General features: G+C 49.7%; 12 protein-coding genes across 12 annotated transcripts; 6 read left to right on the top strand and 6 right to left on the bottom strand.

Annotated features, from left to right (window-relative positions):
• Positions 1-838: 838 nt before the first annotated feature.
• EI90DRAFT_3027419 (uncharacterized protein) lies at positions 839-1,870 on the top strand. Its single transcript, XM_039057985.1, has 3 exons — positions 839-948; positions 1,003-1,341; positions 1,400-1,870. The coding sequence occupies exons 1-3, from the start codon at positions 897-899 to the stop codon at positions 1,585-1,587; spliced, it is 579 nt and encodes a 192-aa protein (XP_038923765.1). The 5' UTR covers positions 839-896; the 3' UTR covers positions 1,588-1,870.
• A 63-nt stretch (positions 1,871-1,933) lies between these two features.
• On the top strand, positions 1,934-4,704 carry EI90DRAFT_3027422 (uncharacterized protein). The gene is made up of 5 exons (XM_039057986.1): positions 1,934-2,390; positions 2,450-3,371; positions 3,425-3,475; positions 3,532-3,976; positions 4,030-4,704. The coding sequence occupies exons 1-5, from the start codon at positions 2,138-2,140 to the stop codon at positions 4,258-4,260; spliced, it is 1,902 nt and encodes a 633-aa protein (XP_038923766.1). The 5' UTR covers positions 1,934-2,137; the 3' UTR covers positions 4,261-4,704.
• A 55-nt stretch (positions 4,705-4,759) lies between these two features.
• EI90DRAFT_2897875 (PQ loop repeat-domain-containing protein) lies at positions 4,760-6,635 on the bottom strand (the record flags this gene model as incomplete). Its single annotated transcript, XM_039054026.1, has 6 exons — positions 4,760-4,826; positions 4,882-5,030; positions 5,090-5,264; positions 6,039-6,312; positions 6,415-6,503; positions 6,583-6,635. Coding segments are annotated over 6 exons (807 nt in total), but the record flags the coding sequence as incomplete, so codon positions are not given.
• A 63-nt stretch (positions 6,636-6,698) lies between these two features.
• On the bottom strand, positions 6,699-7,927 carry EI90DRAFT_3027429 (uncharacterized protein; the record flags this gene model as incomplete). Its single annotated transcript, XM_039057987.1, has 4 exons — positions 7,890-7,927; positions 7,117-7,803; positions 6,952-7,052; positions 6,699-6,899 (listed from the first exon to the last, which is right to left on the bottom strand). A coding segment is annotated over exon 2 (577 nt), but the record flags the coding sequence as incomplete, so codon positions are not given.
• A 1,386-nt stretch (positions 7,928-9,313) lies between these two features.
• Positions 9,314-10,846, bottom strand: EI90DRAFT_13883 (uncharacterized protein). The gene is made up of 3 exons (XM_039051744.1): positions 10,714-10,846; positions 9,563-10,661; positions 9,314-9,466 (listed from the first exon to the last, which is right to left on the bottom strand). The coding sequence occupies exon 2, from the start codon at positions 10,607-10,609 to the stop codon at positions 9,746-9,748; it is 864 nt and encodes a 287-aa protein (XP_038923769.1). The 5' UTR covers positions 10,610-10,661; positions 10,714-10,846; the 3' UTR covers positions 9,314-9,466; positions 9,563-9,745.
• Positions 10,847-11,136: 290 nt separating this feature from the next.
• EI90DRAFT_3114507 (pseudouridine synthase) lies at positions 11,137-12,527 on the bottom strand (the record flags this gene model as incomplete). Its single annotated transcript, XM_039062674.1, has 4 exons — positions 11,137-11,878; positions 11,937-12,091; positions 12,150-12,205; positions 12,260-12,527. The coding sequence occupies 4 exons, from the start codon at positions 12,525-12,527 to the stop codon at positions 11,137-11,139; spliced, it is 1,221 nt and encodes a 406-aa protein (XP_038923770.1).
• Positions 12,528-12,737: 210 nt separating this feature from the next.
• EI90DRAFT_2900835 (uncharacterized protein) lies at positions 12,738-14,990 on the top strand (the record flags this gene model as incomplete). The annotated part of the gene is made up of 11 exons (XM_039054049.1): positions 12,738-12,974; positions 13,032-13,102; positions 13,156-13,330; positions 13,373-13,497; positions 13,550-13,630; positions 13,685-13,892; positions 13,950-14,143; positions 14,194-14,317; positions 14,387-14,704; positions 14,764-14,845; positions 14,908-14,990. 11 exons carry the CDS (start codon positions 12,738-12,740, stop codon positions 14,988-14,990), a joined length of 1,698 nt encoding a protein of 565 aa, XP_038923771.1.
• Positions 14,946-17,423, bottom strand: EI90DRAFT_3284439 (nucleotide-sugar transporter-domain-containing protein). Its single transcript, XM_039066921.1, has 4 exons — positions 17,371-17,423; positions 17,258-17,322; positions 16,902-17,141; positions 14,946-16,851 (listed from the first exon to the last, which is right to left on the bottom strand). The coding sequence occupies exons 2-4, from the start codon at positions 17,305-17,307 to the stop codon at positions 15,240-15,242; spliced, it is 1,902 nt and encodes a 633-aa protein (XP_038923772.1). The 5' UTR covers positions 17,308-17,322; positions 17,371-17,423; the 3' UTR covers positions 14,946-15,239.
• A 973-nt stretch (positions 17,424-18,396) lies between these two features.
• Positions 18,397-20,331, top strand: EI90DRAFT_3143204 (uncharacterized protein; the record flags this gene model as incomplete). The annotated part of the gene is made up of 6 exons (XM_039064997.1): positions 18,397-18,406; positions 18,738-18,860; positions 18,950-19,321; positions 19,391-19,481; positions 19,531-19,620; positions 19,869-20,331. 6 exons carry the CDS (start codon positions 18,397-18,399, stop codon positions 20,329-20,331), a joined length of 1,149 nt encoding a protein of 382 aa, XP_038923773.1.
• EI90DRAFT_3027464 (uncharacterized protein) lies at positions 20,218-20,761 on the top strand. Its single transcript, XM_039057988.1, is given in 4 exon segments — positions 20,218-20,401; positions 20,419-20,505; positions 20,519-20,537; positions 20,592-20,761. The coding sequence occupies 4 exon segments, from the start codon at positions 20,338-20,340 to the stop codon at positions 20,641-20,643; spliced, it is 222 nt and encodes a 73-aa protein (XP_038923774.1). The 5' UTR covers positions 20,218-20,337; the 3' UTR covers positions 20,644-20,761.
• A 441-nt stretch (positions 20,762-21,202) lies between these two features.
• Positions 21,203-24,296, top strand: EI90DRAFT_3114511 (uncharacterized protein; the record flags this gene model as incomplete). Its single annotated transcript, XM_039062675.1, has 2 exons — positions 21,203-21,298; positions 23,289-24,296. The coding sequence occupies 2 exons, from the start codon at positions 21,203-21,205 to the stop codon at positions 24,294-24,296; spliced, it is 1,104 nt and encodes a 367-aa protein (XP_038923775.1).
• Positions 24,297-25,180: 884 nt separating this feature from the next.
• Positions 25,181-26,383, bottom strand: EI90DRAFT_3027469 (uncharacterized protein). The gene has a single exon (XM_039057989.1). The coding sequence runs from the start codon at positions 26,330-26,332 to the stop codon at positions 25,355-25,357; it is 978 nt and encodes a 325-aa protein (XP_038923776.1). The 5' UTR covers positions 26,333-26,383; the 3' UTR covers positions 25,181-25,354.
• Between the last annotated feature and the right edge of the window lie 174 nt (positions 26,384-26,557).

Consider the following 26,557-nt stretch of genomic DNA (forward strand, 5'->3'; position numbering starts at 1 on the left):
TGAGAAGCGTTGGTGACAACCTTGGAACTTTCCCACGGGCGCCCTACTTAGGCGGTTTTTCGTTTCTTGTTTTGCCCGATTTCCTCGGTAGTTTGATACTGTTGACGCTGGAAGCCTAACATTGGAACACCTCAACGCCCAGCCTCAGACGCTGGGCCGTTCTCTCTTGGAAATGACCTAATAAGTGTTCCGAGCAGTTCCTCAGCATGCCTTAGGCAGGTGACCAGCCTCTAGCGTGCTTAGCCAGACACTAGCGCTGATAAGCCTATGGCCTAGATCTTTCGTACATAGACCCCTGGCTCGGTTGCGCTGGCGGGGACACTGATCCAAAAAGGGGTCTAGCCGTCACCCAATGGCATGGATTCCACTGAGCTTCAACACAGACTTGGGAGAGCCGGTCTTTCTTGCTCCTGTTTTTTACAGCGCGCTTCACAAGGCCATACCAGCTTGCTGCTGGACGCCACCACCTCCTTTTTGCTAATTGATTTACAATTCATCATTCCATTGCTTCAACCGCAGAAATAGAGAACCGTCCCGTGACTTTTTCTAGCTGGACTACACGCATGAGGCTTCCATGAGGACCTGTGTGGGGGGGTTGCGCTGCTCCCATCATGTCCACAACACCTGGGTCGCCAACAGAGGTTATAGACCTCACTAAGGATCCCGGACCAACAGAGGCTGGTCACCGGCTTGACCCCGAACAAACTGAACCAATGCTCTCATCCCCAACTACTGCGTCGAGTTCGAGTTCTGAAGATAGGAGGAGTGGAAGCGAGGGCACACGCAGTGTTGTGCGCAAAGCCTTAACTTTCGCACCACCGCCACTGATCTTTGGTGTCCCCATTTATACGTGGGCGCATGAATTCCTGAGAGCTTGGGCTAATAGCTCCGGAGAGATGGCCACGAGACCGCCCGTACCTCCCCCGAAAGATGTCGTGGCACCCCGACGTGCGTCCTGTTCCTTAGCTTATGTCAGTTCCACATACAATTTTTCATCTCCAGTGTTTTACAGACTGTACTCCGAGAGTGAATCGATACGCTCCAGGCACTATGTTACACCGGATGACCACTCGTTTGCCCGCATAAACGCAGACACCATTCCACCGCCCCATACAGCCGCTGCCCTCAGAAGATTCCTTTGTTCTCAAGAAGGATTTGACCCAGAACGATCAGTTTTATTCCTGAAGCGATCTGACACAGAGCCGGCTATGGATGCGGAATTCATATCGGTTCTCAAAGGGGTTGGGCCAGGCTCGTCCTCAGACCAGCCTCTCGCGCTCATAGTCAAAGTAGACAAAGAAACACCAGCTCCCAGATTCCGGATTCGAGCGAAAGAAAAATGTGGGTCAACAATACATGTGGATTCTTCATCTTCAGGCTGCTGACAGGCGTTCTCAAGGGATTGCGCCGAAAGGCTATTTATCGTACGAAGAAGGGGAAGTATTGCTGACGGACGGAATTGATGACATCCACCAAGGCTCGATTCGTATGAGCTTCCTCCACTCTTGGGTCACCGTATTAACAACGGTAATAGGCTTGTGGAAAGCGCAGAAGTCCAGAGGGTCAGGAAGAATCGGGTGTAAGTAGTTTCTACCAATCATTGAACCGTAGGCTAAGTGATAGTTTCAGTGATCAATCCCAGTGCGTTCGTTACCCAGGAAGTGGGCCAGAAACACTCACTTTTTTACTACCAGAACGATTCGAAATATTGTGAAAAGGGTATCCTGTTACTCCCCTGTCCGATGCAATGACACCGATTCGTGATATCTGTCCTGTATCTTAATAGTAAAGACACCTCATGTTCCAATAACTCATACTGTCTGCGTACGCCTGGATGCGAATACTCATCTCGTACAGAAGAGCCCATGGTCAACGCAGTTACTTCAAATAATATTTGTATTAGCATTAATACTTGGATCCTCACGCACCGCCACATGACTTGATTGCAATCAAACTTAAGAGAAAAGGACTTTTGGCCACTCCTTACTTAATCCTGCCATTTACATGCAGGAAGAGCAGTACTACTAAACAGGGCTAGGCTTTTAGTCCCGTGACCCGAAAGGGAGGGTTGATTAGTGCTAGTTTCTCACATTAACTCCGACAAGCCATAATTTCGTATTGCTCCGTCTGTTAAAACATGAGCGGACAGCGTCGTTCTACTTTGGCTCAGAAAGGGAAATGGGCGAGCCACCGCCCTCCTCCTTCCAAGATCCGATTGACCTCGGTGTCATCCGATCCAGATGGCAATTCAAGCGAAGGGAGCAAAGCGCAACCCAAATGGACGACCCTGAGCTATGCTACTGATTCAGTGTCTTCGTCCGAAGAGGATGAGGAAGATGAGCTCGAATCTTCCGATGAGTATAGCGATTCTAACCTGACCCCATTCGCTAGTAAGTATCATACTTCAGCATAAATGAGATAATCTAACGATATGCGCAATGCATGGCAGAGAAGCTTAAGGAAGACATGTCAGGACCACGCCCAGTGATACCCAAACGAGTCCTATGGACAGAGCTTCTAGGCGATGGCCACATTGACCATGAACCTGACCAAGAGAGAAACAAACTGTATACCACTACTTGGGGAGAGGATTCCTATCAGCTGAAGAATGAAAAGGAGCGACTCAAGCGTGAAGCTGAAGAGAAAAAGAACATGAAGCACGTTCTGCGCAGAATAGAGCGTGACAGGAGAGAAGCCGAGAAACGCTGGGTTAGAGGGAACCCTGACAAAGTGGCTGCTGTCCGTGAACTGGGATTTGAGTTCACAGACGAAGACTCATGTACTACGACCTCCGAAACGGAGACTGATACTTCTGATCTGGATGTCGACGGATTAGCCAGAGGGCGACCTAAACGACCCAAACTGCGGGGCCATGCCGACAATCGACTCCCAATGTCCTCTTCTGTCTTTGAGAAGCAAAAGAAGAAGGCCGAATTAGAACCCATTAAACCCGAGGCCGTGCTAAATCTCAAAGGAAAGCACGCTCCGTTACTCACATATGATCGTTCAAAGAAGTCCCTTAGTGCTCTGCGGCGCCAGGACCAAAATCCCAGCCCGAATATTTCAGATGATGATGATGATGGTAGTCTTTATTTCCCGATGGATGAGGGGTCATCCACTCAAAGACGGTCACCTGAGCCGGAACAAGAAAAACCTAGCGTGCCACTTTTGCCACACAGTGTGGCAACCGGTTCTACTTCCTCTGTGACTACTCCCAGCGCAATACCTATGGCCTCCGAAGATTTTGATGACCTTCCAGACTTCGAGGATGTGGAGGAAATAGTGGAAGACGTTGAAGTCGAGGAAACGGAAGAACAAATCAAACAAAAGCAGGAACGTTTGGAAAGGGAAAAGAAGTGGAAAGAGGCTCGGTATGCATTTTCTCCTCAACACGATAGCTGAACACCGAGCTGGAGGTTACCAGTGACATTATCAAACGCGAGGAATCACAGCGGTTGCCGACTCCTGCCCCCGTGTTAGTCATAGCCCATCAACTGACAACAGTAAAGCGTACATTTACAATATTTACAGTCCTCGCACAAAACCTCCCATCAACCTGACCCTCAGTGTTCATTCGGGAATTTTTTCAATATCCGCCACAGCGCCGGCGGTCGACGTTGTGGAAGTCGACCCCTTATCGCCGCTCATCCACATTCAAGTTAATCTCCGGACTACAAGACGCGACATTGGCTCTATCTTGGACAGAATACTCTCCGCATTTGTTCGAGACTTCTCGCCAAAAGAGGTTCTTACTACACTTCCGCAACTTCATTTCATTCCAGCGTTGCTCGGTTGCACGCTGGTGAGGACCACCGTCATCCTTCCCTACGAGTATGACGTTACTGCAATATTTAAATTCGCTTTTCAATCCAGCGCTCCGCTGGGCGCGCTTGGAGTTGGGCGCAATGATGGCAGCGCTGCAGAAGACCAAGAATTATTGCGCCATCTCCACGACGTGTTGGCATCTCGTGATACTGTCAGTAAATCACAAATGTCCAGTGCCCCTATGCTTGCTTACACTATAGACAGTTTCTGTTCGCGCATCTCCCTCCACCCCATAATGAGATCACTCCTCCCAAGCCTCACCGGCGGGGCTTCCTTCAAGGAATCGCCATCGCGCCCTCTGGATCCACCGAAGTAATGAGGCGACTGCAAATCTTGCGCACCGAGGATCCGGACGACCGAAATGCGTTGTATATGACTGTGGTGGTCTTGAACTGTGGTATTCTTGCCAGCAGAGAATTAGATCACCTATTCTAGATTGCTACAACCTTCCCGGTCTCAACGAGGAAAATGCATAGAAAGTATTATCATTGCTGTAGATAGAATCCGTACATCTTCCCATCGATTACTCATGATTTGAGTTGAATGCTCTGTCATACGCTTGTTCGTCGAACGCCTTTGTGCGGGATACCGACCTCCTAACATCAGGGCTAAGACTTACTCTTCGTCCCGGGTCCATCCCATGGGTGCGGCTTCTTAAACTCCCTCCACCTTGACCTGGCCCCCTGGCCGCATACTGTCGCGTTCCTTTAACCGAATCAACTGAGTTAAACCTGCCAGTTCCTCCGCCCTGCGTCGCCATTGACCTACTCCGTGATCGCGCCAACAATGGATCACGCTCCGTGATTGCCTGAGTTGCAGCGAGGTATTCAAGGTCTCCTGTACGCGAAAATACCTTGCTCGAAGATCGAGAACGTGCCTGGACAGGACCTACGAAACCTGAGGATGAGGAAGGTGGAAGCGGGGACCGTCCTGCATAGATGAATGATTGTGCCACAATTATGACGTCGAATAACAGAGTACCGCCTGAACCGAGGAGATACCTAGTGTCCAGTTCCGTCAAAGATGCATTCACTGGAGTGCGGACCCAACACTCACGGAACAGATTCCCTCAAAAATGCTCTGGAAATAGGAGGTGGCTCGTCAAGCTTCGGGTTCGTCGTGATCGAGGCAACATAAAAGAAATTCCCAAAAAATGCGCATACAAATAATGACATCATGAGACCTTCCACCGACTTTCGAGCAAACTTGGCACCAAATGTCGTCATTTTTTCGAACCCAACAGCATACCAGCAGCGGGACGTACATTCTTCCATATCTGGGGGAGCCGAGAGGTCAAGTAAAGGGTGGTACACGTCCAAGCAAATATTCTTCCTATGACGGGCTCTGGGGTGCTGGGTTCCGAATGATTTGCCGTGCCACTGTAGCCAACAGATATTTGCGTGGTTTGCCAACCCCACAACGTAGCCGATTTACGGGTGCTCATGACCCCGAGGTGTTCCAGCGTTGGAACGCTAAGTACTGTTCCATGCTTGCTTGCAGCCGGAACGACTCCACTAGCACGACTCCTCAAGGATCCGATTAGGAGGAAAACTCCCAAAAACACCATGCTAGCGCTTCGTTTACTTGCACCAGTGCTCTTCTTCCGAAACCGGGGTAGGACGGGTATGAAATGCCTTAGAAAGCCTCTACGCGAAGTGGTCTCTTGCTGAGATGGCTCCCTCGGAACAGCGCCCAGATGCTCTACGGACACCTGAAGAAAGGGAGCTGGCATTGACGTTGCATTGACAGGCGGGTCTTCCTCAACTGGTACGGGCCGGTTACGAGGGCGACCTCTGGAGATGTCCATGTCTTCTAGGGGCTGGTCCATAGCTGTCCTAGAATACACAGTGCCAGGACGAGATAAAAGTGGTGGGTCTGTTGACGACTGAGGCGGCATGGACTGTGAGCGCTGGATGTCTCGTTCGAGATCTGTTCCTAGCTCCCTTCCCCAAGAGATATTGCGTCCATGACCATGGCGCTGACTGTCCGATATCCAACTTGCTGTCATGAGCCCACCAACGGCATCTTCCTCTTCGCCTCCGGAATGTCCATCACCATCCACTTGCTCGGTAACAGGGGAATCATCATCTAATTGAGCGGTTTCAGCCAGCCTAGCGTTTAACTCAGCATTAGCTGCTGCTGCGATATGCGACGCTGTTATCGTAATGTGACGTAGGCGAGGAATATCATTAATTGCATAAGGGTTGGCTGACGTGGATCTTCGAGTTGATAATGCTGATCTTTGATCAGGGACCACAGGGTATGTTTGGGAACGGACACGCATACGCGAATGAGCTGAGACTGTGTCGATCGGTGAAGATGGATAGATTAAGGTAGAGTACCGTGAAGTCTGGGCTTTCTTGAAGCGTCTCTGAGAGTAGTAAATAAACTGTGTAAAGAGACAAATGTCCACAAAACAAAAGTATGTGGCAACGTAGATTTGGAATGGGAGTTGGTGAGTGAGGATGCAACCTGACAAAAAAGGGGCTAAACATCTCGTCCGCAAAACTGGACCACACGGCTAACCGATAAGATTCGTTATGTCACCTTATTCAGGTGAGTGAGCCCTATGAGTACCGGACGTCAGACCTTCCATCGGCTCACCAAATAACCAGTTAATAAGAAAGGGGAGAGCGAGATGTTCGACGGATTGCAATTTAGCATTATGTATAAGCTGTCTGAAGTGTTGCAGCGCAGATAGCGAGCATCGAACGTCTATAAACATCGACATCGCCATGATCGTAGATCGAGACTCACGGGAATTGAGCGCCTATCCAAGCGCCTATCGAACAGTATCCCAGGAACTCACTCACATCTGCCTTTGTGAGCATGCTTTATACCGTCTCATTCAAGCTCCTGTGGCGCTCGTCTGTACAGAGTGGATGGCTTTCGAAAATGGAAAGAATGAATTTCTAGATGTGCTCTAAGACCTGGACAAATTGTGTGAAGCGGCAACTCCCCTGACATTAGCCATTCAATCGCCATTGTTTGACCCAACGCCGCGTCAACAGAGGATGTGTGATGGATGTTGGAGACGCAGAGAGTCCCTAGCAACTACAGAGGCCCAACAACAGGTGGATAAACGTATAACAATCCAAGATAGGATGTTCAAAATGATTCAATTAGGACGAAATAGGGAGGTACAACAAAACTATCTATGCTGAGAACCCACAATGCGACGAAGAATTAGAAGAACGAGCCAAATAGGGAACTACAAAAAAACGGAGGTAAGATAAAATAATGAAGTGCTGTCTATCGATTTTGCCCATGGTAAAGAACTTTCCACGAAAGGAAGTGATCATCTATATCATACCAATCCTGCCTAAGCTATCACCAACTTCCCTAGCAAAACTCGCACTGATATCTTCGTCTTTCTTGGAAAGGTCATAACTCCTGTAAATCGTGCTCAAAGTCTGGGTACCGCGACGAATCGATCGTACCGAGCCCTTCCGTCCTTCAGTTGTGTCGTTCAGCTCTCTTCCGGTTTTCGGGGTCATCGTTGAAGTTGGAACATTAGAATCAGCGGGTTCTTCATCCACATTGTCCTTATACAGGCCATATATGCTATATGTGGCGCTACGGTATTGTGGATGGATCCGCTGCATGTTCATCTGTGAGAGGGACTGCCATTCCTCATTCGATGATGTGTCTCCAGCAGATTCTTTTGAAGTCACGCGGAGAGCGGATATGGATGGAGTAAACATTGGATGTCCCGAATGGAAGGAGCTCCCAGCAGGCGTGGAGGCGGATGTTCTAATCTGGGAATGAAGGATGCCTCGAGATTGAGATAGACGGCGATTCAGACTCTTTATGTCTTCTGACGAGGGGGTAGCCGTGATTGTGATATGAGGAACGGAAATGGCTGGAGACATGATTTTGCGCATGGATCCGGAGACCTTGACCGTAGGGTCTGGTTTCCTGCCGAAGCTATTAGACTGAGTCAGAGCCGCATGATGTTTGCTTCGGGAAATTCGCTTGGTGCGTATTGAAACTGGCAAGTCTTCGATCTCGCTGGTATCACCTCCGTCACTCAGGTAGTAATCATTCATCATCATGTCTCCCAGGCTTTCAAGTCCCTGGCTCGGGCTCTCCGGAGTCATAAGTGCGTATGAAAGACGCGCAGAAACACGTCCTGATCCTTTCGGGACAGCATCCCTAGTCTTAGAGTGCGCATACGGAAGACTGGTCGAGGAAGCAACCACTGCAGAAGGTGTTGTAGGCGGGGGAAGAGGAAACCCAAGCTTGTACACATTTATGTCATCAGAATCACGTCGAGAGTCATTGGCGGTTACGGGAAGCTGAAATCGACCAGAAGAAGGGGTATAACGAGAGCGATAAACTGAGGAAGAGCCTGGGGTATGGATTGATGAATCACCTTGGTGTGCCATTATTGAAGGCATCGTGCTTGATTCAACTTTGTTGTCCGTGGTAAGTTGGTACCCTCCAAAACCCAGATGATTTGGAAGATTGGGACAAGTCGCGTCGCTCACTGGAGGATCTGAAACATCGTCTAGCCTCCCTTTAACAGTAGCGGTCCTCTTTAGTGACAACGGCTGTACAGGTATGTACGCAGAGGGGATCGTCTCAGGCCGTTGATCAGTGAAAGAATCCATAGTTCGTGGCGAAAAGCTCAAGGCCGCAGAGGCGGGACTGACAAATTTTGATCGTGATGCCATGTTTATTTCCGCTTCGTAGCTGGACTCCGGGGAGGCTGACCAGGCAGAGGGCACCTCCCTTTTCGCTTCTTGCGATACAGCGCCATCCGTTTGAACCACATTCTCTCTTCCAAAGGACTTGGTTGTTGCACCGGCTAAGGGTGCTCTGGGAGGCACCGTATTACCCCCAAGACCAGGGGCAGGATTGACGTGTTTCCCCCAAACGCCCACACCAGCAAGACCGGCAACCTCAGTTGTGGCGTCGCTATCTGTCATGGATTTGTTAGCAAGCGTTGGCAACGAATAATTGTATTTCATGCCTGTTTCACCGTGATTTATGGCTTTGGGACCAGTAGAGGGTGGCATGAGACTCATGCCAAGTCTTGACATTGATAGTCGAGGCTTCCCAATTTTCTCTGGCATTCTGCCGTAGCCCATGCCGGCCCTTGTACCGTTATCTTTGCTTTCAGCCCACTCGTGCTCCCCTGTAAGCTTAATGTCCCCAAAGAGAGAAGATTCGCGATGAGACACATCAGTTGCTAACCGTTTCCTAGAGGCTGCACGTAATCTACGGAAAGCGATGAAAATGGCGAGAAGAATAATGGCACCTCCACTTGAAACAAGAGCTACAGATAGGGTGGGGAACTGAATGCCTTGATCGTGACCAGCAGGAGCTGACTGAGAAAGGGGTGGCGGAGGCCAAGCCTTTAACGTGGCGAAGCTCGTAGTCGGATGCCAGGGCGTGGGGGAGCTTAGAGAAACATGTGTTGTAACATGAGATAGGGTTGAGGTCGTCGTCATTAGAGTGGACCTCTGCATCATTGGAGATATACTAGTACTACCAAGTGGCGGAATAAGTATTTGAGTTTGAGATGAAGCGACATCATGGGTGATGATCTGCAGAACGGAGATATCACTGGGTTCTTTCCCGTGAGACTTCTTCGTGGACGAAGAGAGGGCAGAAGTTGAGGTAGCTTTCAATCTAGCTGTACTCGAAGAAACGAGAGTGGACTGTGTTAAATGCATTCGGCGAACGAGGGAAAGGAGCGAAGAGCGGGGGGGACGACGATTTACGTGCATACCAGCCGGGAAGATGTGTCGTGCTGATCTCTGTTCTGGTTATTTGTAAGAACGCGACCGAAGCTTATTGTCACATGTTTTATCTTGTTCTCGACATCTAAAACGACGGCCAAGAGAATGATATTCATTGTCTGGGCAGAAGCGTTTAAAGAACACATTTGGGTTAGTGTTGATCATCATTATGTTTAACTCTTCATGTAGGCCAGCAGGTCCCGCCGACGCCGCTCTTCGTTGTTTCTAATTACTGTGAATGCATTCGCGCCTCGCTTCCCACCCTTGATCTGCTCCGAGATAAATGCAGAATTCCTTGACTGCTTCTCCCTGTTTAATTCTCTACGCGATCGGGAGAACTGGATGGCTTGAGAGCTATCAACCAATTTGATCCTTTGTGGCAGTCTCCTTTCACCCGTTCTCGACTTTAAGCCTCTACCCAACGAAGCACCAAGACCGAGGCGATCTGGCCGAAGATACGCTGGTACCGGCTGTAAAAGCACAGTACGAGCCGGGGTTACTGGGTCTGACAGTTCCAATGTCCCTAATCCAAGCTGGGAGTGGGAATCGGAATCGTTATCCGATGGCGGGAGAGTGAAGTTGATCGCGTCCGATGCCGTCTCGCCCGTCGCGATACAAGTACCCGTAAGTCCCGAACTGGTGTGATACGGGATTCCGCGGCTCCACACCCCAAGACCTTCTCCCTCTTGCCATCCACTTTTTTCGAGAATCTTATACCCTCTGTTGGGTGGCCCCAATTTTGTGTGAGTGGGAGGTCTGAATGAAGGATCGGAAGGTAATGGTGGAGGGGCACGAGACAGAATATCGTTCATGAAGGATGTGCGAGAAGCAGTTGTACGTGTCGGGCCGGATGACCGCAGTGCGTTTTGTATGAACCAGTCTGGTCTCCGAATGTTTGGATTAGGGAAATTTTTGTTAGGCGGAGAGGTATCGTCCGCGGGCAAAGACCGCGTAATCCCCGAATCCACAGACGGTGAAGGAAGCGAAAGAGACGAATGCAATTGTCGAGGAGAGGATGATTTCAAGGGGTCAAACATGCCCAATTCAGCATTTTCCTCTTTGGCCGCAGCTGAAATAGATTTGTACCAACTACTAATGCCTTGAGCCAACGGATTCACAGCACTGGAGGTCGTCGACATACTGGGGTGCAAGTCCTCAGTTCTTGGGGTGGCAGGGAGGAACTTGGGGGGGTGGGCGGCGCGATCGGAGATGAATATGGGCTTTCCCAAGTCCTTTTGGGAGTAAATGTTACAGCGAGCCCGATAAGACGGCCCTCTAGTCCAGATTTTGTCCATTTCCTTTCTATCGTTTGCTGACGGGGACCTCTCAAGTTCCACTGAGGAACCACAATCTTCAAGGGAAGAAAGGTATGCATTACCGTTTAATGGGGCATAATGTGAGGTGATAAAGTACGTCTGGGTAGCCATGGGCTCAGACTTCAAACCGATGGCGCTGAATAATAACTGAGCACTCAAAGTTTTTCTCACGGAACGGCAAATACCTGATTTCATGGACACGCACACCCAATAATACACACATTTCGAAAGGGCAACAATGCCATAAATCATCCCGAAACAGGGAATAGTCTATTAAGAACCTCGATCTCCCATTCTTTCATGCTCGCATCTTCGTTCTTTTGGACTCCCAATTCAGGAGCGCCCGCCTTCTCTTGTATCCCAAGTGCTTTCTCGAAAAAATCCCAAGGGATGCAGTTGCCGTAAGCTGTTGTCAAGGGATTCGGTTCAGCTTCGACCGCTTCGGCCGCAGTATTTTCCTGCAATTTGGCATTGTGAAGGGGACCGGGGATTTTGAAATAATTGGTCCCTACAGCAAAATCCCCTTGCCGAGTCCGAGTCAGCCTGACGATGTGCGCAGCAGAGCCGACGGAGTGAGCCAAATCATGTACAATGGACCGGACATAGGTACCAGAGGACACCCTCATTCTCAGAGTGAAGACTGGCGCCTTCGAAGTTGAAGATTTTCCAAGTTCTTCCTCGGCACTATCAATTATGGTGGCACCTGGGAGTACGGGCTCTGATGGGGACGGAGATGTGGCTGCAGAAATACTAGATGCCGCCAATATGAGTTTCTGTATACTCTCGAACGAAGCGCGTTGCGCTTCAGTAATGTGCTTAGTTGGCCATGAATATGCGCGACCCGGCGACATGCCGTCCGCAGCATCCTGCCATCCAACAAGCTCAATATCATGGATTGTGGCTTGGCGAGCTTCTATGGGTCTGGGTAAGGGTGTACCCGAACGGGCGTATTCATAGAGAGGTTTGCCATCCATCTTCAATGCCGAATAACTGAACGAGCTCAGAAGTCAGAGGGTTTATTGTGAAGGAGATAGCTGAGGACGCGAACATAGGTGGCAGTTGGCTGATTGATCCCCTGAATGCACCGAGAGCAGCAGATAACTTTTCAGGAGTTACATGGGCAAACGGTGCCCGTCGAACCACAGCCCCTTCACTGTCGTACGTGTCAGTTTCACAGCCTAGAATTGCGGTTGCATAATATTCCTGGATAACCAGAATACGCGAATCAGTACTGCAGGATAGGAAGTCAAGCAGGAGTTACCTTTGCGCAATTTAAGAATTGTGAAAGGGATTTTGTTCCTTTATTAATGCCGACAACTTGAAGTGAAGAATTCAATATCTGAACGTATTAGAAGATGATTACGGAATTACCCAGAACGCCATCGGCCAGAGGATCTAGCGTTCCTCCTTGACCCACTTTCACGGATCCGTATTGCTTGTGGCGCTTCTTACTTTTATTTGTACTCCTTAACCTCATGTCTTGATTTTTCCTTCTGTCCTCTTCTCGAGTCACGAAGAGGGGTGATTCCCAGAGCAATGGCTTCATACGGTCAAGAAGAACCATAGACGGAGGTCCAGAAGGTTTTATTAACCCAAACACCCCATCTAACGGATACTTCTGGTTCGGCACTCGAGGCATCGCCCAAAATATCTGGCCTCGAAAGAAGCCAGTCTATGGAGTCGAGGATGAACATGATCGGCATGTGACGGCTCGCACTCAATTTATTCGGTTCCCTCTCAAAGTACTTGGTATGCCTTTGGTAACATCAAGCAAAAAGGCCGATCGAGGGAACTCAAAAGGTGTGGAAACTACATAGAACCCACCCCAGTGCTACTGATTACTCTCTCAATGGAAGGTTCTGCGGAGACCTTACTACGTTTGTCATCTGCAATCGCTCTCGAGCTTATCCAAGCTCATGAAAGTGGCAAGACCGTAAACTTGAATGAAATCAGGGCAAGGCTTTCAAAAAAAATGGGGTATGGATCTGTGCCGCGTCTTGTGGATATAATCAGTGCGGTCCCTGAGGAATATAAGAAAACTCTTCTTCCAAAGTTGAGGGCACGGCCCATCAGAACGGCCAGTGGCGTGAGTCGCCCTGATGAGACTTGTGTCCACACTTGCTTAAATAGTATGTGAACACAGATCGCCGTTGTTGCTGTGATGTGCAAACCGCATCGATGCCCACACATCGCAATGACGGGCAACATCTGCGTGTAACTATCGTCGCGTGTATTCCAAGATATCTTCGCTGAAACGACATTTGCAGATATTGCCCAGGAGGACCTGACTCGGATTTTGATTATAGTACTCAGAGTTACACTGGTTACGAACCGACGAGTATGCGGGCAATCCGAGCGAGATACGACCCATACGAGCAGACAAAGGGCCGAGTGGAGCAGCTTCGAAGCTTAGGTCATAGTGTGGACAAGGCCAGTGCCTATGTGTGGGTCAACAAAATGGAACATGGACCGATTAATCCATAGATTGAGTTTATTATCATGGGGGGAACCTTCATGAGTATGGCGGAAGACTACAGGAACAAATTCATCGCCCAGCTGCATAACGCATTATCCGGATTCACGGGGACAAATGTCGATGAAGCTGTCAGGTAAATTACCCGACGTCCCCCATTCATCTGCTCATTACGGCACGATCAATAGGTATTCAGAGCAAAGTAAATCTAAAGCAATTGGCATCACCATCGAGACTCGGCCAGATTACTGTCTTCGGCCACATTTAAGGTGACCATGGCGTTGATTCACTGAAGGAATGTATGCTAAGACGGCCGGCTGCAGTCAAATGTTGCGGTATGGATGCACGCGGCTCGAAATTGGGGTTCAGTCTGTATACGAGGATGTAGCCAGGGACACTAATAGGGGCCACACTGTCCGAGCCGTTTCGGAGTCGTTCCATTTAGCAAAGGACGCTGGGTTTAAAGTGGTGGCCCACATGATGCCCGATCTACCCAACGTAGGAGTGGAACGAGATATGGAGCAGTTCAAGGTGCACACTAGTTACCCCCCAAATCGTCTATGTTCACCTCATGGTATGACTATTCAGGAATACTTTGAAAACCCAGCGTTCCGATCCGATGGTTTGAAAATATATCCTACTCTCGTCATTCGTGGCACTGGGTTGTACGAGTTGTGGCGAACGGGAAGGTACAAAAATTATACGCCCAATGTCCTGGTGGATGTTGTCGCACGAATTTTGGCCTTGGTTCCCCCGTGGACACGAGTATATCGAGTCCAGAGGTAAATCGAGTCGAGATATTTATATTATGATCGACTCTCACTTGCATCAGAGACATCCCGTTGCCACTCGTCACATCTGGCTGCGAAAATTCGGGTAATCTGCGGGAGCTCGCTTTGGCTCGCATGAAAGACTTCGGTGTCGAATGCCGCGATGTTCGGTATCGCGAAGTTGGGGTGGGACTCCCTTGGTCTATTTGTTGCCATCCTCAGATATCTAATGGCTCTCGCTTTTATTGCAAACAGATCCACGAAATTCATCAGAAAGTTCGGCCAACCCATATTGAGTTGTTACGGCGCGATTACACCGCCAACGGTGGGTGGGAGACCTTCCTATCGTTCGAAGACCCTGAAAAAGATATCCTGGTGGGACTTCTACGTTTACGAAAGTGCTCCGAGGAAGGGACATTCCGACCCGAGCTCATTGCCCCTGGATCAGACGATGGCGATGAAGGCGGTGGTTATGGAAGTAGCGGGACAGGGGTCAGTATTGTCAGAGAGCTGCATGTTTATGGCACAGCAGTGCCGGTTCATGGTAGGGATCCGACAAAGTTCCAGCACCAGGTGAGAGGCGCTACGTTTTACGAAGGTTGTTGACATCCAAAACCCACTACTTTCCTCAGGGTTTCGGGACACTCCTGATGGAGGAAGCAGAGCGGATAGCTCGAGATGAGCACGGAAGTGTAAAGCTGGCTGTGATATCAGGTATGTTGCATGATAATAAATACAAGACTCGATGCCCCCCATCTGACAATAAACATGTGCAGGTGTCGGGACTAGAGACTACTATCGCAAACTGGGATACGAACTTGATGGGCCATACATGTCCAAATCTCTAGTGAAAACTTAAAGTGTGAGGCAGTACCAACATTGCGTAACAGTTGCCACAAATAGTGATATCAATGGTGTAATCTTGTTTCTCATTTTTACTTTGGTCCATGACGCTAAACAAGTGTGGTTAAAAACATAACGAAGTGAATACTGGTTGGGATAGTGCCTTACCGTGCGCAGAGGGCTGCGCAGGCGAGAATCTGGATAGCATGATAACCTGGCAGATTAACGGATACTGTCCCTCGAGTTGGCTAAGTGAAAACGAATGTTAATCGCGATCCCAACCAGCGTGTTTCTTTGTCCCAGGAAGGCCAATTCTCTGTAAATCAGGCGAATAAGACGAATGTGAGTTGCCTCTACCCGAGGCAGCGACGGAAATTCCAGCAGGATGGGGCGTGGCATCGGGACGAGTTGATGATATGATGGACGGTGAAGAGAGTTGGTTGGGAGATGACACTACGCTCATCTGCGGAGACAGCATCATCGGAGACATGACATGAAGGGAAACAGGCGACGAATGTGCAGAGCTTGTCGATAACCCAAAGGCGGGACTCGCGTCTGTCCAAAGAGAATCATTCCTTGTCTCCTGCTGCCATGAGCCCAACATTGATACATTCCGGTCCACCGGACTGAACCCTTTATTATTTGTGACGAGCCCTGGCCCCACAAAGCCGCTCTTATTACCCCCACCATAGCTATCTTGCTCCTTGAGAAGCTCAGACACGGGTGTTTCCGGTTGGTTGTACATTGCCGTTGCCGCGAGTACCGTAGTTGCCCCAATCGTGAAGGTAAGGGTGATCTGATCCCCGAATAACGCAACACTTGCGAGGGACGAAATAACGATACTTAGGCTTGTGGCAAAACCTTTAAGGATATTGTCTGAATACTTGATCACCACGGCGGTGATAAGACCTCCAGCCACCTGAACTAAGACCGTTGTCCATGCCCAAAATCCGAAGTGGTGAAACAAATTCAATGGAAACCTAATCCCTGCATTGGGGCTTGAGTTGTAGATGATGGGAACGAGAGCGGGGATAAGGGAGAAAAGCGAAAGTTGTAGGTTTCGGACCCAAAGGTCGGATCTACTCCCCTTTAGAACCATCTCGAAATACACACCCGCCAATCCGGAAGTGATACACGCAAAGGACACAGCTAAGAATCCCTTGAAGCGGTTCATTTCATGGGTGAGTAGTTTCTCCGTCGTATGAACAGTTACTGGTTCTATCGTCTGCCCAGGGTCGACGTTGATGAAGATAGTGCTGTTCGGGAGAGTGGGCGGCGATCTGACGATAGATGAGCCCGACACTGACTTTGATCCGGACTGCATCTGTACGATTCCAACACCCATGGCAAGGAATAGCAGAGAGATCCATTTCCTCGTGGATATGCGCTTTCGCAGCAGCAATACAGAGAAGGCAGCGGTCGTCAATATTTTCATCTGATATGTGACCTGAAACGCCGCAGGATCTAGATTAGACGCCGCGACGAACTGCAAATTATTCTGCACGACATAAAGGATGGCGGGAATGGACAGTTTCCAACAGTCCGGGCTGAAAACCTCTTTCACAAGCGTCCGAAACCTTCTTCGTACGTCTTCAACATTGGGCTTTGAAACGTTCATGAGCATGTTTTTAGCGCGCGTTAGGACACTTTTTCGTGTGATTGTCCTTTGCGACGTTGTGACAGGTTCGCTATCCGCATTTGCAGTCGCGTGTCCATCAATTCGAGAGAGAGCTATTGCCATCGATATTGAGCCTTTCAGTAATTCGTTTAGGAGAACAGCTGTAGCCCCAGAGTACATTTTGTCGGGTGGTGAGAAAACACGGGAGTAGTGCAGGATGATGGTGAGAGACGCATTTTGTAATGCAAGGGTGATAAGCCTAGTAGAAGCATGAGCACATGAGGGAAGCGGCTTCTAGAATGCTCATACGAGAAGTATTTAAGAGGGATGTCATATATTTTGGGATTTGGTGGGTCCTGTTTGTGAAACTGCGATTGCCTTGTAGGTGATTTCATAGTAGATGATGTGAAGGAAGGGGAGGCCACGGGCAAGACATGTGAGGTGTACGATAGCGGAAGGGAACCATTTCCACCAGAAGTGGGCCCTCGATGATGCAGCTCTGTTGCAGGAAGGGATACAATATTGGATTGTGTTTCCACACCAAGAGACCTGACATGTGAAACGCCAAGTGCATCAGCAAGCCACATCAACTTGAAGGAACCAGGAACGCAGGATCATGGGATTTCCTTGCAAACTTGCGTGGCATCAGCTACTGTGAAACTCACCATGGCAGCCCCCGTTCCCGCGGGACGTGGTGAGAAGAGGCTGAGGCCATCCTCAGCCAGAAGCCCTTTTATGAAGGTCAGCATACTGAGGCGATCCTGTGATGCCACTTTACCTTTTTCCTCAGGATTGATCAGTCAATTTCTGGCAGACCAGGATCAATCTCGGGACTTGCCGCTCCGAACGTTACAACCATCGTGTTCGTTCCGCGACTGATTAACAAACCCACACAATTGGATCACCTCGCGGGACTTTGGGTCGTCTTTGCCTAGCTAACTGGACGCGCGGAAAGCTGGAGCCTAACGACAATTTTGGTTACCATCCCATGTATCCGCAGCACACGACCTGTGGGACCACATCAGAAGAATTTCCTGGGTGGGAGCAATTCCTGTGATGCATATGTACAAGCCTCAAAGATTCGCAGAACAATCGTCTGACGGGAATAGGGGAGATCATCCATGAGTAAGAAGTTCAAGAGGACCGAATTGGACGAATGAATGCTGATAGTGGACACAATGATATCACTGCGCGTGCATTACGCTCGGAGACAGTGTCTCTCACTGGGGTCAGTCTTTACTCATAGAACGTAACGGCCACCATTTTCTCGCTCACTCCCAGCAAGAAGTTGTGGATTGACATGTGGAAGAGCTTTACTCTAGGTCGGCCAGTTGTGCCGGATCGGGACTCATGACCCAGCTGTATATCAATCTCATTGGATCCCAATCGTTCAGAGTTGCAACTGATCTGGAAATTATCGAGGCCAAATGTGGCTGGACGTAAACCTTGAACCGGTACTTTTGATTCCCTTAGCCACAAAAACAACGTGGCTAATGCCATGCATGCAGGGGCGTTTGAGAGGGGATAATCAACGATCTTGTGGCATATGATTGGCACTGGCTTAACCAGCTTGTGGCACCCAAAACACCGGGAGCATCATGATTTGAAATAAATCCCGCGGGCGCTTCGTTGTACTCAGTAACACGAACTAGCATGGGGACATGAATGTCATGAGCTCGCATGCAATCAGTGAGAGAATGCTCAAAGGCACCGAATGAGTTGAGCCAAGAGGGTGAAACATCCCATGCTAGCTCAGTGTGACAAAAGGTAAGCGAGGACCAGGACATGAAATTTAGAACGATGCATGACGCCTGGTGCTGGTTGGAGGGGAGGGTGTGATATGGGTGCCTGGGGCGCGCTCAGATCTCAAATATCGTGAGTCGTGGACGTCCGTTCAAGGCCATCCCTAATCAAGTCGAATATTGGCAAGGAATATTCCATGACAAGGAACAGGCGGACCGTTTGATGTCCGGTGCGGGCCGGGCCACTTTATTCCATCCTAGCCAAGCTGCAACACTCATTATAAAAGCAATCTAACCCAGGGCTATGACCTAGGACCTGCACTCCTCCTCCCCCCTTCTTCGCCCTCGTCGCATCCACCTTCGTGTCTATCTACTCCATTACAAGTGTTGCCGACTTCCTCAGTTGCAATGGCCATCCATGGACTCGTAAACGGGCACAGTCAGCCATCCCAACCGCCTCGTTCGATTCGACCTGGAGTGTTTGCACCAATCCCCACCTTCTTTACGGCAGGGACTCAAGACCTAGGTAAGTTTATCTTCAGGATACAACCCTATTTGAACATATAGTGTCTGCTGACTGACTTGTGCCTGGAACCTTCTTTATGGAATTTCCAGACTTGGAAACATTCAAGATTCAGGTTGTCAAAGTGGCGATCGCAGGAGTTGGAATCGTCATCGCCGGTACTATGGGCGAGGCACACCATCTTTCCCCATCGGAACGCATTGCGCTTATTAAGGCAGCTCGGAGTGCGCTCGATGACGCCTCCCCTTCTCTCGCTCATGTGCCCATCATCGCTGGCACAGGTTCCGGGTCAACAAAGCAAACCATTGAACTTACACACGATGCGTATCAGGCAGGAGCCGATTACGCAATTGTCATCATGAGCGGCTTCTTTGCAGGTGCTCTAGCATCTAACAGGAATGCGTTGAAGAGGTATTGGAGTGATGTGGCGGAGAACAGCCCTTTGCCGCTGTTCATTTATAACTGTAAGCGCTTAGCTATTTTTGAGGATAATTTGTGTTGGGTAGACTGATGGGAGATACAATGATGAATAGATCCAGGTGCAGCCGGTGGTATTGACCTAGAATCGGATCTGATCGTAGAACTCGCCGAGGAAAACCCAAATATCATTGGAATCAAGCTAACGTAAGCAGATAGTTCCCAACCCGTGATGCGAGCACTGACGTCCCTTTAGGTGTGGAAATGTGGGGAAGCTGACACGCATAGCAGCCGAAACTGCGGATCCTGTGTGGATGAAAGCTCATCCCCGAAGCATTCCATCCCCGTGAGTCTGATTTAAAATCGGGACACTGAAACCCGGAAGATAATCACCTTCCGGGATTCTTGGGGTTCTTTTTTCCGTTCGGATCGCGCCACTTCTCAAAGGCGCGCGGTCCATCCCGTTCTCCGACTTCGGCCTGGCCAAACTTGGCATGCAGGTCTCAGTATCAGTCCATGATCGCATCCCCTTGACCGTTACTAGTAGAGCAAAGAAACCAACTGACAATCTCGTTTTTCTGCTTCCCTCGATAGGTTCCTCGTGCTTGGAGGGTTCGTAGACTTTCTTCTCCCCTCCGTCTTCGCAAACGCACACGGCGCCATAACGGGCCTCGCAAATGTGGCACCCCATGCCATCAGAACTCTTTCCGATCTTTCTTTCGCATGCCATCCATCTTCTCCTGTCCCAACCAAAGGCGAACAGCCCGATCTCTCACGCAAATCGATTTTCGCAGAAGCACAACGTTTGCAGGGAATCATTGCGAATGCAGATCGAACCATTGCATTAGCTGGAGTAGCCGGAACGAAATGGCTACTGCGTCGTCAGGATCCGGGATTGTTCCCTCCTGGTTCTGAATGTCCTAGAAGACCGTTGATGAAACTTGATGATGAGGCTGGAGAAAGGTTGTGGATGCAGAGAGATGTAGTAGCGCTCAAGGTCGAAGAATCGAATGCTGCTGCTAGTGCTGGTGCTTCTTGCAGTACGACCGTGGCGTAATAGTCGATGCTTATGCTTGGACCCCTCTCTCTTCTTTCTACTCGTTTCGCCCAATTGCTTGTTTTGCTCCCCATTTTAAATTCCGTTCGGTATCGTTGGTCAAACAGACCTCGTTCATGATATTTTTTCACAGACGTCGAGCTATCACTTGCCATTCGGCTTTCAAACGTCGTACACATAATCATGTCATCCCGCTCTGCAACAGGCTGCTAAAATATATCACCCTGTTTTGGCTAAGCAACCGTGGTTCGACTAACCTTCTTAGAGTTCGGCCTTCCACGTGTTGATTGTGCGACTATCGCATACGAATAAACAATTTCACTGGCTCTTTGCCGGATCTGCAAGGGGATCAATAGGGGCAACGGAAATAGACAACCCGGGGGGCTCGGGTCTTGAGAACAAGCTTAGCAAAGTGAGCAATGGGGGAGGTACACTGCTACGAGTTGGGAATCACATGCGCAGCATTTCCAGATTGTCACTGCAGCTAGGGAATTACGAACCGATGCTCCTGCATGAAATTGATTGGTGGGTAAGTGGGCAACCATAGTGTGACTCCGATCTAGAACCAACTCAATGATCCAGTAGGCGCCTAATGCAGCGCGGCTCCCGGATCCACGGAATCACGCTATCGTCGATCATTGCGTTCCAGACAGGAGCGCTTCTGATCGCTGTTACTAGAAGGCTCGAGCCAAAACCTGGACCCTGCCCTGCATTCCACTGACCGGGACAGGGGGCGTGGAACCCCCCATTTAAACGTAATTACCATTTCAATGTGTCGAAGAACGTAAGGAAGTCGAGAGAGAAGCGGTCTCCTGCACTCTTCGCGCGATCGGTCGACTTTGTACAGCGGGAATCAAACAATAAGTCGGACATGCTGGATTTGGCGGGGAGAATGATGAAGGAACTCTCACCTGCCCCACCTTCCCGAAAAATCGAGCTAGCCGGTGATTTCGATACGTGCCACATGGTAAGTGTGAAACGCTTCACAGCCTCGGATTTGACAGTACCGTACGATGGGTCCATGCTTCGGGACTGACTTTGAGCAAGCACCAAGTGTCTCAGCTCGCGGTCAGATCTTGACGGTGTAAGTTCTGACCGCCAGGCCCGTCCGGAAGTTCCCCTTAGCTCGATGGATCCCACCCAGCCATTTAAGGGGGGATAGGAATGGTCTCCCCCGTGCAATGGTGCACGTTCGTAGGTAGGGAAAGAGTATGCCGGTTGCAACTTCAATGCTGGAATGAGAGGACAGTTGATTCGCATCCTACCGTCGCGTTGTCTGTACGTACAATCCAGTTCAATGGGACGTACAGCATTGAAACGAAGAGCCGAAGAGAGTAATTGTTCTTCTGTTTGTCGGTAAGCGTGGGATGTCTCAAGTTATTTACCTACTTTATTCGCACCGCATTGGAGTTTATCGAATCATGTAATGATCGGTCTTGGTGCAGTAGATATCCTTGGTCCTAGTGCCGACCGCGCAGGTGCAGCTGCAGTCACAGCTACTTTGAGCCAAGCGGGGACAAGTGACTGGCCAACTATATACCGCCCGGATGTTCGGGAAGACATTGAGATTCCGAAGCCCAGAAATTGAAGACGCTTCGTTAAATATAGATGTGCGCGCCGCGTCAGGCCGGATGATCCAGTCCATCGTGGATTGGACCGTAGGCCGATCTGAAGGCGTGAATGCAAGGGACGCATATACGTATACAGCAGCTCCGAAGACTTGTGAATTCGAAGAGGAAGAAAGATATCAAAATGATTCTTAAAAGCCGTCCATACACCTGTGTTCGTCAGATGTGAGGCACTGAATTCGAGGGCAGGAAGTTGGAAGCGGTCTCCTTTAAGATGGACGTGGTCTTCTTTAAGATGGAAGATTGGTTCATCAGGAGTCTTCCCGAGTCCGGAGGGCCCTAACCAGCGTGCAGAGAGATATATAAGTGCATGTGCTTGCAGTATTGTCTTATCCAGCAAAACGATGGCCTTGGAAGACGTGTGGATATACGCGCTCACGACGGTGGTGGCGCACTAATGGAATAACCATCCTCTGTTTCGTCATTGTGAATGACTCGAAGCAAAACAACCATTGAGTGCGATGCGATGTACATGTGAAACGTGCTGCACAGGTGGTAGTGGCGGCGGCAGCAACTTGATCAAAGGTGGATGATCGTTTGGAGATGGTTTGGAAGAGGGATATTGGGCTTCTCCAATGAGGGTGATGCGAGCCAGGGGATGCGAGAGAGTAGGGATGAGGGTGCTGCGGCGGAGGAACGTTGTTGTGAATAGCAAACTTGAGGGGTGCCACTGTACAAGTACTACTGCTACTACTGGTTCTAAGCTATCAGACCTAAGGACAGGGAAGTACAAACAGAGTATGACGGGCCCGATGAAAAGGAAGAACGAAAAGAAGACGTGAGAAAGGTTGTGATATGGGAATGAACGAGGAATGGGGGGGGGACAAGAGGGTGAGAGGACGGGCAGTTGATGGCCGACTCAGAAGTGAAAGCGACTAGTTCGCTATGCGTCTCATGGGGATATCGTGCGAATATTTCAGGTGCGACAGTGACGAAAAACCCTCTAAAATTTTTTGGGGTGCGTTTGTGTGTCTCGAGGGTCGTCGATTGGTGGAATCGAGGCCCAGATTGAATTGTATCTAAGCGGAGACATGACGACTTGTGACTCCTTTATGTAATCAACTCATTCATCAAATCTCCCGATCGGGTCAAGAACGGTCACCCTTTTTTTATTTCCTTTTTTTGATCCTATTTCTATATTTGCGGAGAACGTGGGACCCACACGATGAACGCATTTTATGATATATCTATTGATTTATTACCCAAAACAAAGAACAGCCACCACAACCCACCGTTCACCTCAACAGTATTTATACAGCACTTTCACTCCCACCCGTATCCCTCCCTCGCTCTCACTCTCCCCCAATCTCTCCTTAATCCTCTTCCCAGCAGCTTCCCAGTCCTTTCGTGCACCTCCTCAATCTCGAGCAGGCCTCTTCGTCTACGACTCACCCAGCACGGTACTACCACGGCCTCACTACAACAATGATATCGACACGACCCACGATCGCTAGAAGAAACCTCCTCTTCTTTTTATGTGCCGCTCTTCTCAACCCACTCAAAGCTGCTGCCTTCCAATTGAACCTTACCACCCCACACCAATGTTCCAATTTGACCGCCACATGGAACGGCGGCACCTTGCCTTACGAGCTCCTCCTCATCCCAGTCGGCCTAGTCAAACCCCTCGAAATCCGCACCATCATATCTCTCCAGAATATCACCACAGATTCAGTGACCATTCCAATGTCCTATCCTCAAGGTTCACAGTTCATCGCCGTTCTGAGTGATGCCACTGGCGCAGGGACAGGAGGCACAACTCAGGTCCTCACAGTTGGTTCCCCTTTAATTGGCGGTAAAGGTGCTTCATCCTGTCTCGCCACCCGACAACCCAGGCCAGAATTTTACTTCTACCTGACTCCGTCAAGACCTACCCAATGCGATGACTGGAGGATTTCATGGCCTGACACTGTCACTGGGATATCCATTTGGGCTGTCATGCCTGGCGTAACGACTTTCCGAATTCCACTGCCATCTGAACCAGATCCCCAAAATGCCAGCCTGAATCGTTCCGATTGGATAGTGAACCTTCCCGCGGGTACTCAAGTTTTGCTCGTCGCAGGGAACGATGAGAAGGACGGACGAGGCAAAGGGGGTAGCACGGACTTGTTCACGGTTGGCCGTGGAACGGATTCAAGCTGTTTGAACTCAAATCCGCTCAATTCGACGTCCACAACTAGTGTTTCCGAGAAACCCACCGGGACAACGTCCACGAGTACTAGTACGAGCACCACGATACATTCTGGTGCTGCGTTTTTATCTCGTGCGGCGTCGGGTCTGACCCTATCCCTCTCGCTTTGGGTGGCACTTTTGAGCATTATGATTCCCTTCGTTGTATGATCGTTCGCTCGGCAGTTGTGCTAGGTTCGTCCCTGATCGTTTGCATTCCTGTCAAGCATGCGCATTGACGTTTGCTGTCCTCTCTCAGTATCGCAATGTGCCCTTTATGTCTTGATACGACCCCTTTGACTTCGTTTCATTGCTCTCATTCATTGTTTCATTCGGTTATCCATTGCGGGCATTCTTATTCGCAGTATATATACGGAACTTTTAATCGGGCTCATCGTTTTGCTTTTCTGCGCATTCTACCTTTTCTTTACGTAACTGGTGGCTTCAGATCCAACCATTGCGTAAAGGGGCAGGTAGGGGGGAAAAGTCTTCTTGATCTTATTTCCGACCTTTCATCACACTGGCTGGATTCGCGCCCTTGGCGGTTGTGGGTAATTTGTGTATTTTATTTATACCCACCCTGTAGACGTTAAGGTAGCGTGCAGTGGCATTTTGGAAGGACGAATGATGAATGCTAATGTTCACCATGTTAACGGTGCTGTTGAATAAGTTTCTTTGCTCTGATCAATTGAATTGAGCTTCGATCCCCTTTGGAGCTGTATTGACGCCTTCGTGTCCTGTTATTGAATATTGGACACTGGACGTTGGTTTGTCACGAGTTGAAGGCATTGGTAATACGTACGGTAGCGACCTGTACCTGTGCCTTAGGTGTCTTCTAGGGAGCCAGGAAGCTACACGTTACCATCATTAACAGCACGGATCATGGAACAGTGAATACGTCGAATCGCCATGTCCCCGCGGCTGACGAATGATCATCATGATGTAGGTATAATATACACGCTGAACTCGCATATTTTATGTGGTTCTCTTCGCTGGGGCGTGGCGGATGCAGTCCAGATGTCATGTCAACTTATCAGTGATCTTGTAATTTGAAGTCGGCCAGGATATTAGCGAGATATACAAGAACGCGGGAGCCCTAGTCTGATTCGGGCGGTATCGCAAAAGGTACAAACAGTTGGGTAAAGGGACCGGGCTGATGCATGGCCAGCCATGAAAGGTGAAGGGTCACAATCAAGGTGCGAGAACGAAAGCCAAGGAGAATCAGGAATTTATATGGGAATCACATCCCACCCTCCCCAATCCATTTCTCCCGCTTTTCGCAATTGAATACGCTCCCCAGACTCTCCAAAATATGACGCGCTACGCCATGCCAAGATCTCTGCCTTGCTGAACGGTCCGTAGGTCGCTGAGGAAGACGGTGCACCTGTACTAGCGAGATAGGATGGAGACCAACGATACTCGAATTCCGGTTCAGGCGGTTTGGGAGGTTCCCAATCTCGCGGGACTATACCTGAACGTCGCACTGTACGGAGGAGGGATTCATAGGTTTCTTCGTATACGTCCAAATTTCCGAGGGACATGAGGGTTGAAGCGAGGGATGTCACCAACTCAATGGGTGACTGGTCAGCCGGAGGGAATTGGGTGGGAGGGGACGTGGCGTCGAGGTGCGGGGCATCCACTTGAGAAATGGAGGTGCGCCTCTTTCGGAGGCGGTTTGGGCTTGATGATTGTTTGTGTTTGCTGTCCCTCCCAATCCGTTGTAGCGCTTCGAGAACGGTTTCGCCCTTTTCTAACAGACAAACTAGCTCCTTGGACACCTCCTCTGCGCTATTTGCTGCATTATTTTGCTGCAGGGATCGTTCGCGTTCTTCCATCTTCTTCTTCACGCGTCGGGCTTTGCGCATCTCTCTCTCGTCAATACCTTCCATCCATTTGTCATGTAAACCATGAGGGTCGAATGAACGATGATATGTCCCATCTTCGGCGAATTTTCCCTCTTCCATTTCGGCCTTCATGTTGAAGGAGGAAATTTCGTAACCCATCCCTTCTTTTGCTTTACGCTCCCGCGTGTCTTCATCTTCAAATTCGTCATCATCCGTGAGCGACTCTAGGCCACTCCCATCATCACCAGCACCAAATTCTTGCCCTTCTATATCACCCAAGGCGAGGTACTTCTCCTTGGGCTTTTTAGAAGATCCTGGCGAATCTGTGGTAGTTGGAGCATTCGATGCAGTGAGGGCGAACATGTCGTCGTCACGGTCTGTGGCTTCATTCGTGCCAGGCTTGCGGCTTAAAACAACGCCTTCCCCGTCATCGGAGGAATCGCTGTCGTATCCGTCCGTCTTAACAGCACCGCGACGTGTTGACGTTGTTTGAACCTCCTCAAGGTCCGCTTGTACTTGGTCATCAAAAGCGGCTTGGTCAAACTCATGGTTCTGTTGGGAGGATAAAGGCTCTTGGGGCGGTCTAGA

Source organism: Cantharellus anzutake (assembly GCF_015039405.1).
Source record: "Cantharellus anzutake strain C23 chromosome Unknown EI90scaffold_1, whole genome shotgun sequence".
NCBI lineage: Eukaryota > Fungi > Basidiomycota > Agaricomycetes > Cantharellales > Hydnaceae > Cantharellus > Cantharellus anzutake.

Coding starts and splice junctions, on each gene's coding strand:
- EI90DRAFT_3027419 (XM_039057985.1), top strand. CDS start 897: ATGGCCACGAGACCGCCCGTACCTCCCCCGAAAGATGTCGTGGCACCC. Junction 949..1,002: donor AGATGTCGTGGCACCCCGAC/GTGCGTCCTGTT, acceptor TTTCATCTCCAG/TGTTTTACAGACTGTACTCC. Junction 1,342..1,399: donor GATTCGAGCGAAAGAAAAAT/GTGGGTCAACAA, acceptor GGCGTTCTCAAG/GGATTGCGCCGAAAGGCTAT.
- EI90DRAFT_3027422 (XM_039057986.1), top strand. CDS start 2,138: ATGAGCGGACAGCGTCGTTCTACTTTGGCTCAGAAAGGGAAATGGGCG. Junction 2,391..2,449: donor TAACCTGACCCCATTCGCTA/GTAAGTATCATA, acceptor AATGCATGGCAG/AGAAGCTTAAGGAAGACATG. Junction 3,476..3,531: donor TTGCCGACTCCTGCCCCCGT/GTTAGTCATAGC, acceptor CAATATTTACAG/TCCTCGCACAAAACCTCCCA.
- EI90DRAFT_13883 (XM_039051744.1), bottom strand. CDS start 10,609: ATGTTTGACCCCTTGAAATCATCCTCTCCTCGACAATTGCATTCGTCT.
- EI90DRAFT_3284439 (XM_039066921.1), bottom strand. CDS start 17,307: ATGGCCTCAGCCTCTTCTCACCACGTCCCGCGGGAACGGGGGCTGCCA. Junction 17,142..17,257: donor CGGGAACGGGGGCTGCCATG/GTGAGTTTCACA, acceptor TTCACATGTCAG/GTCTCTTGGTGTGGAAACAC. Junction 16,852..16,901: donor ATCCCTCTTAAATACTTCTC/GTATGAGCATTC, acceptor TGCTTCTACTAG/GCTTATCACCCTTGCATTAC.
- EI90DRAFT_3027464 (XM_039057988.1), top strand. CDS start 20,338: ATGCTTATGCTTGGACCCCTCTCTCTTCTTTCTACTCGTTTCGCCCAA.
- EI90DRAFT_3027469 (XM_039057989.1), bottom strand. CDS start 26,332: ATGTTCGCCCTCACTGCATCGAATGCTCCAACTACCACAGATTCGCCA.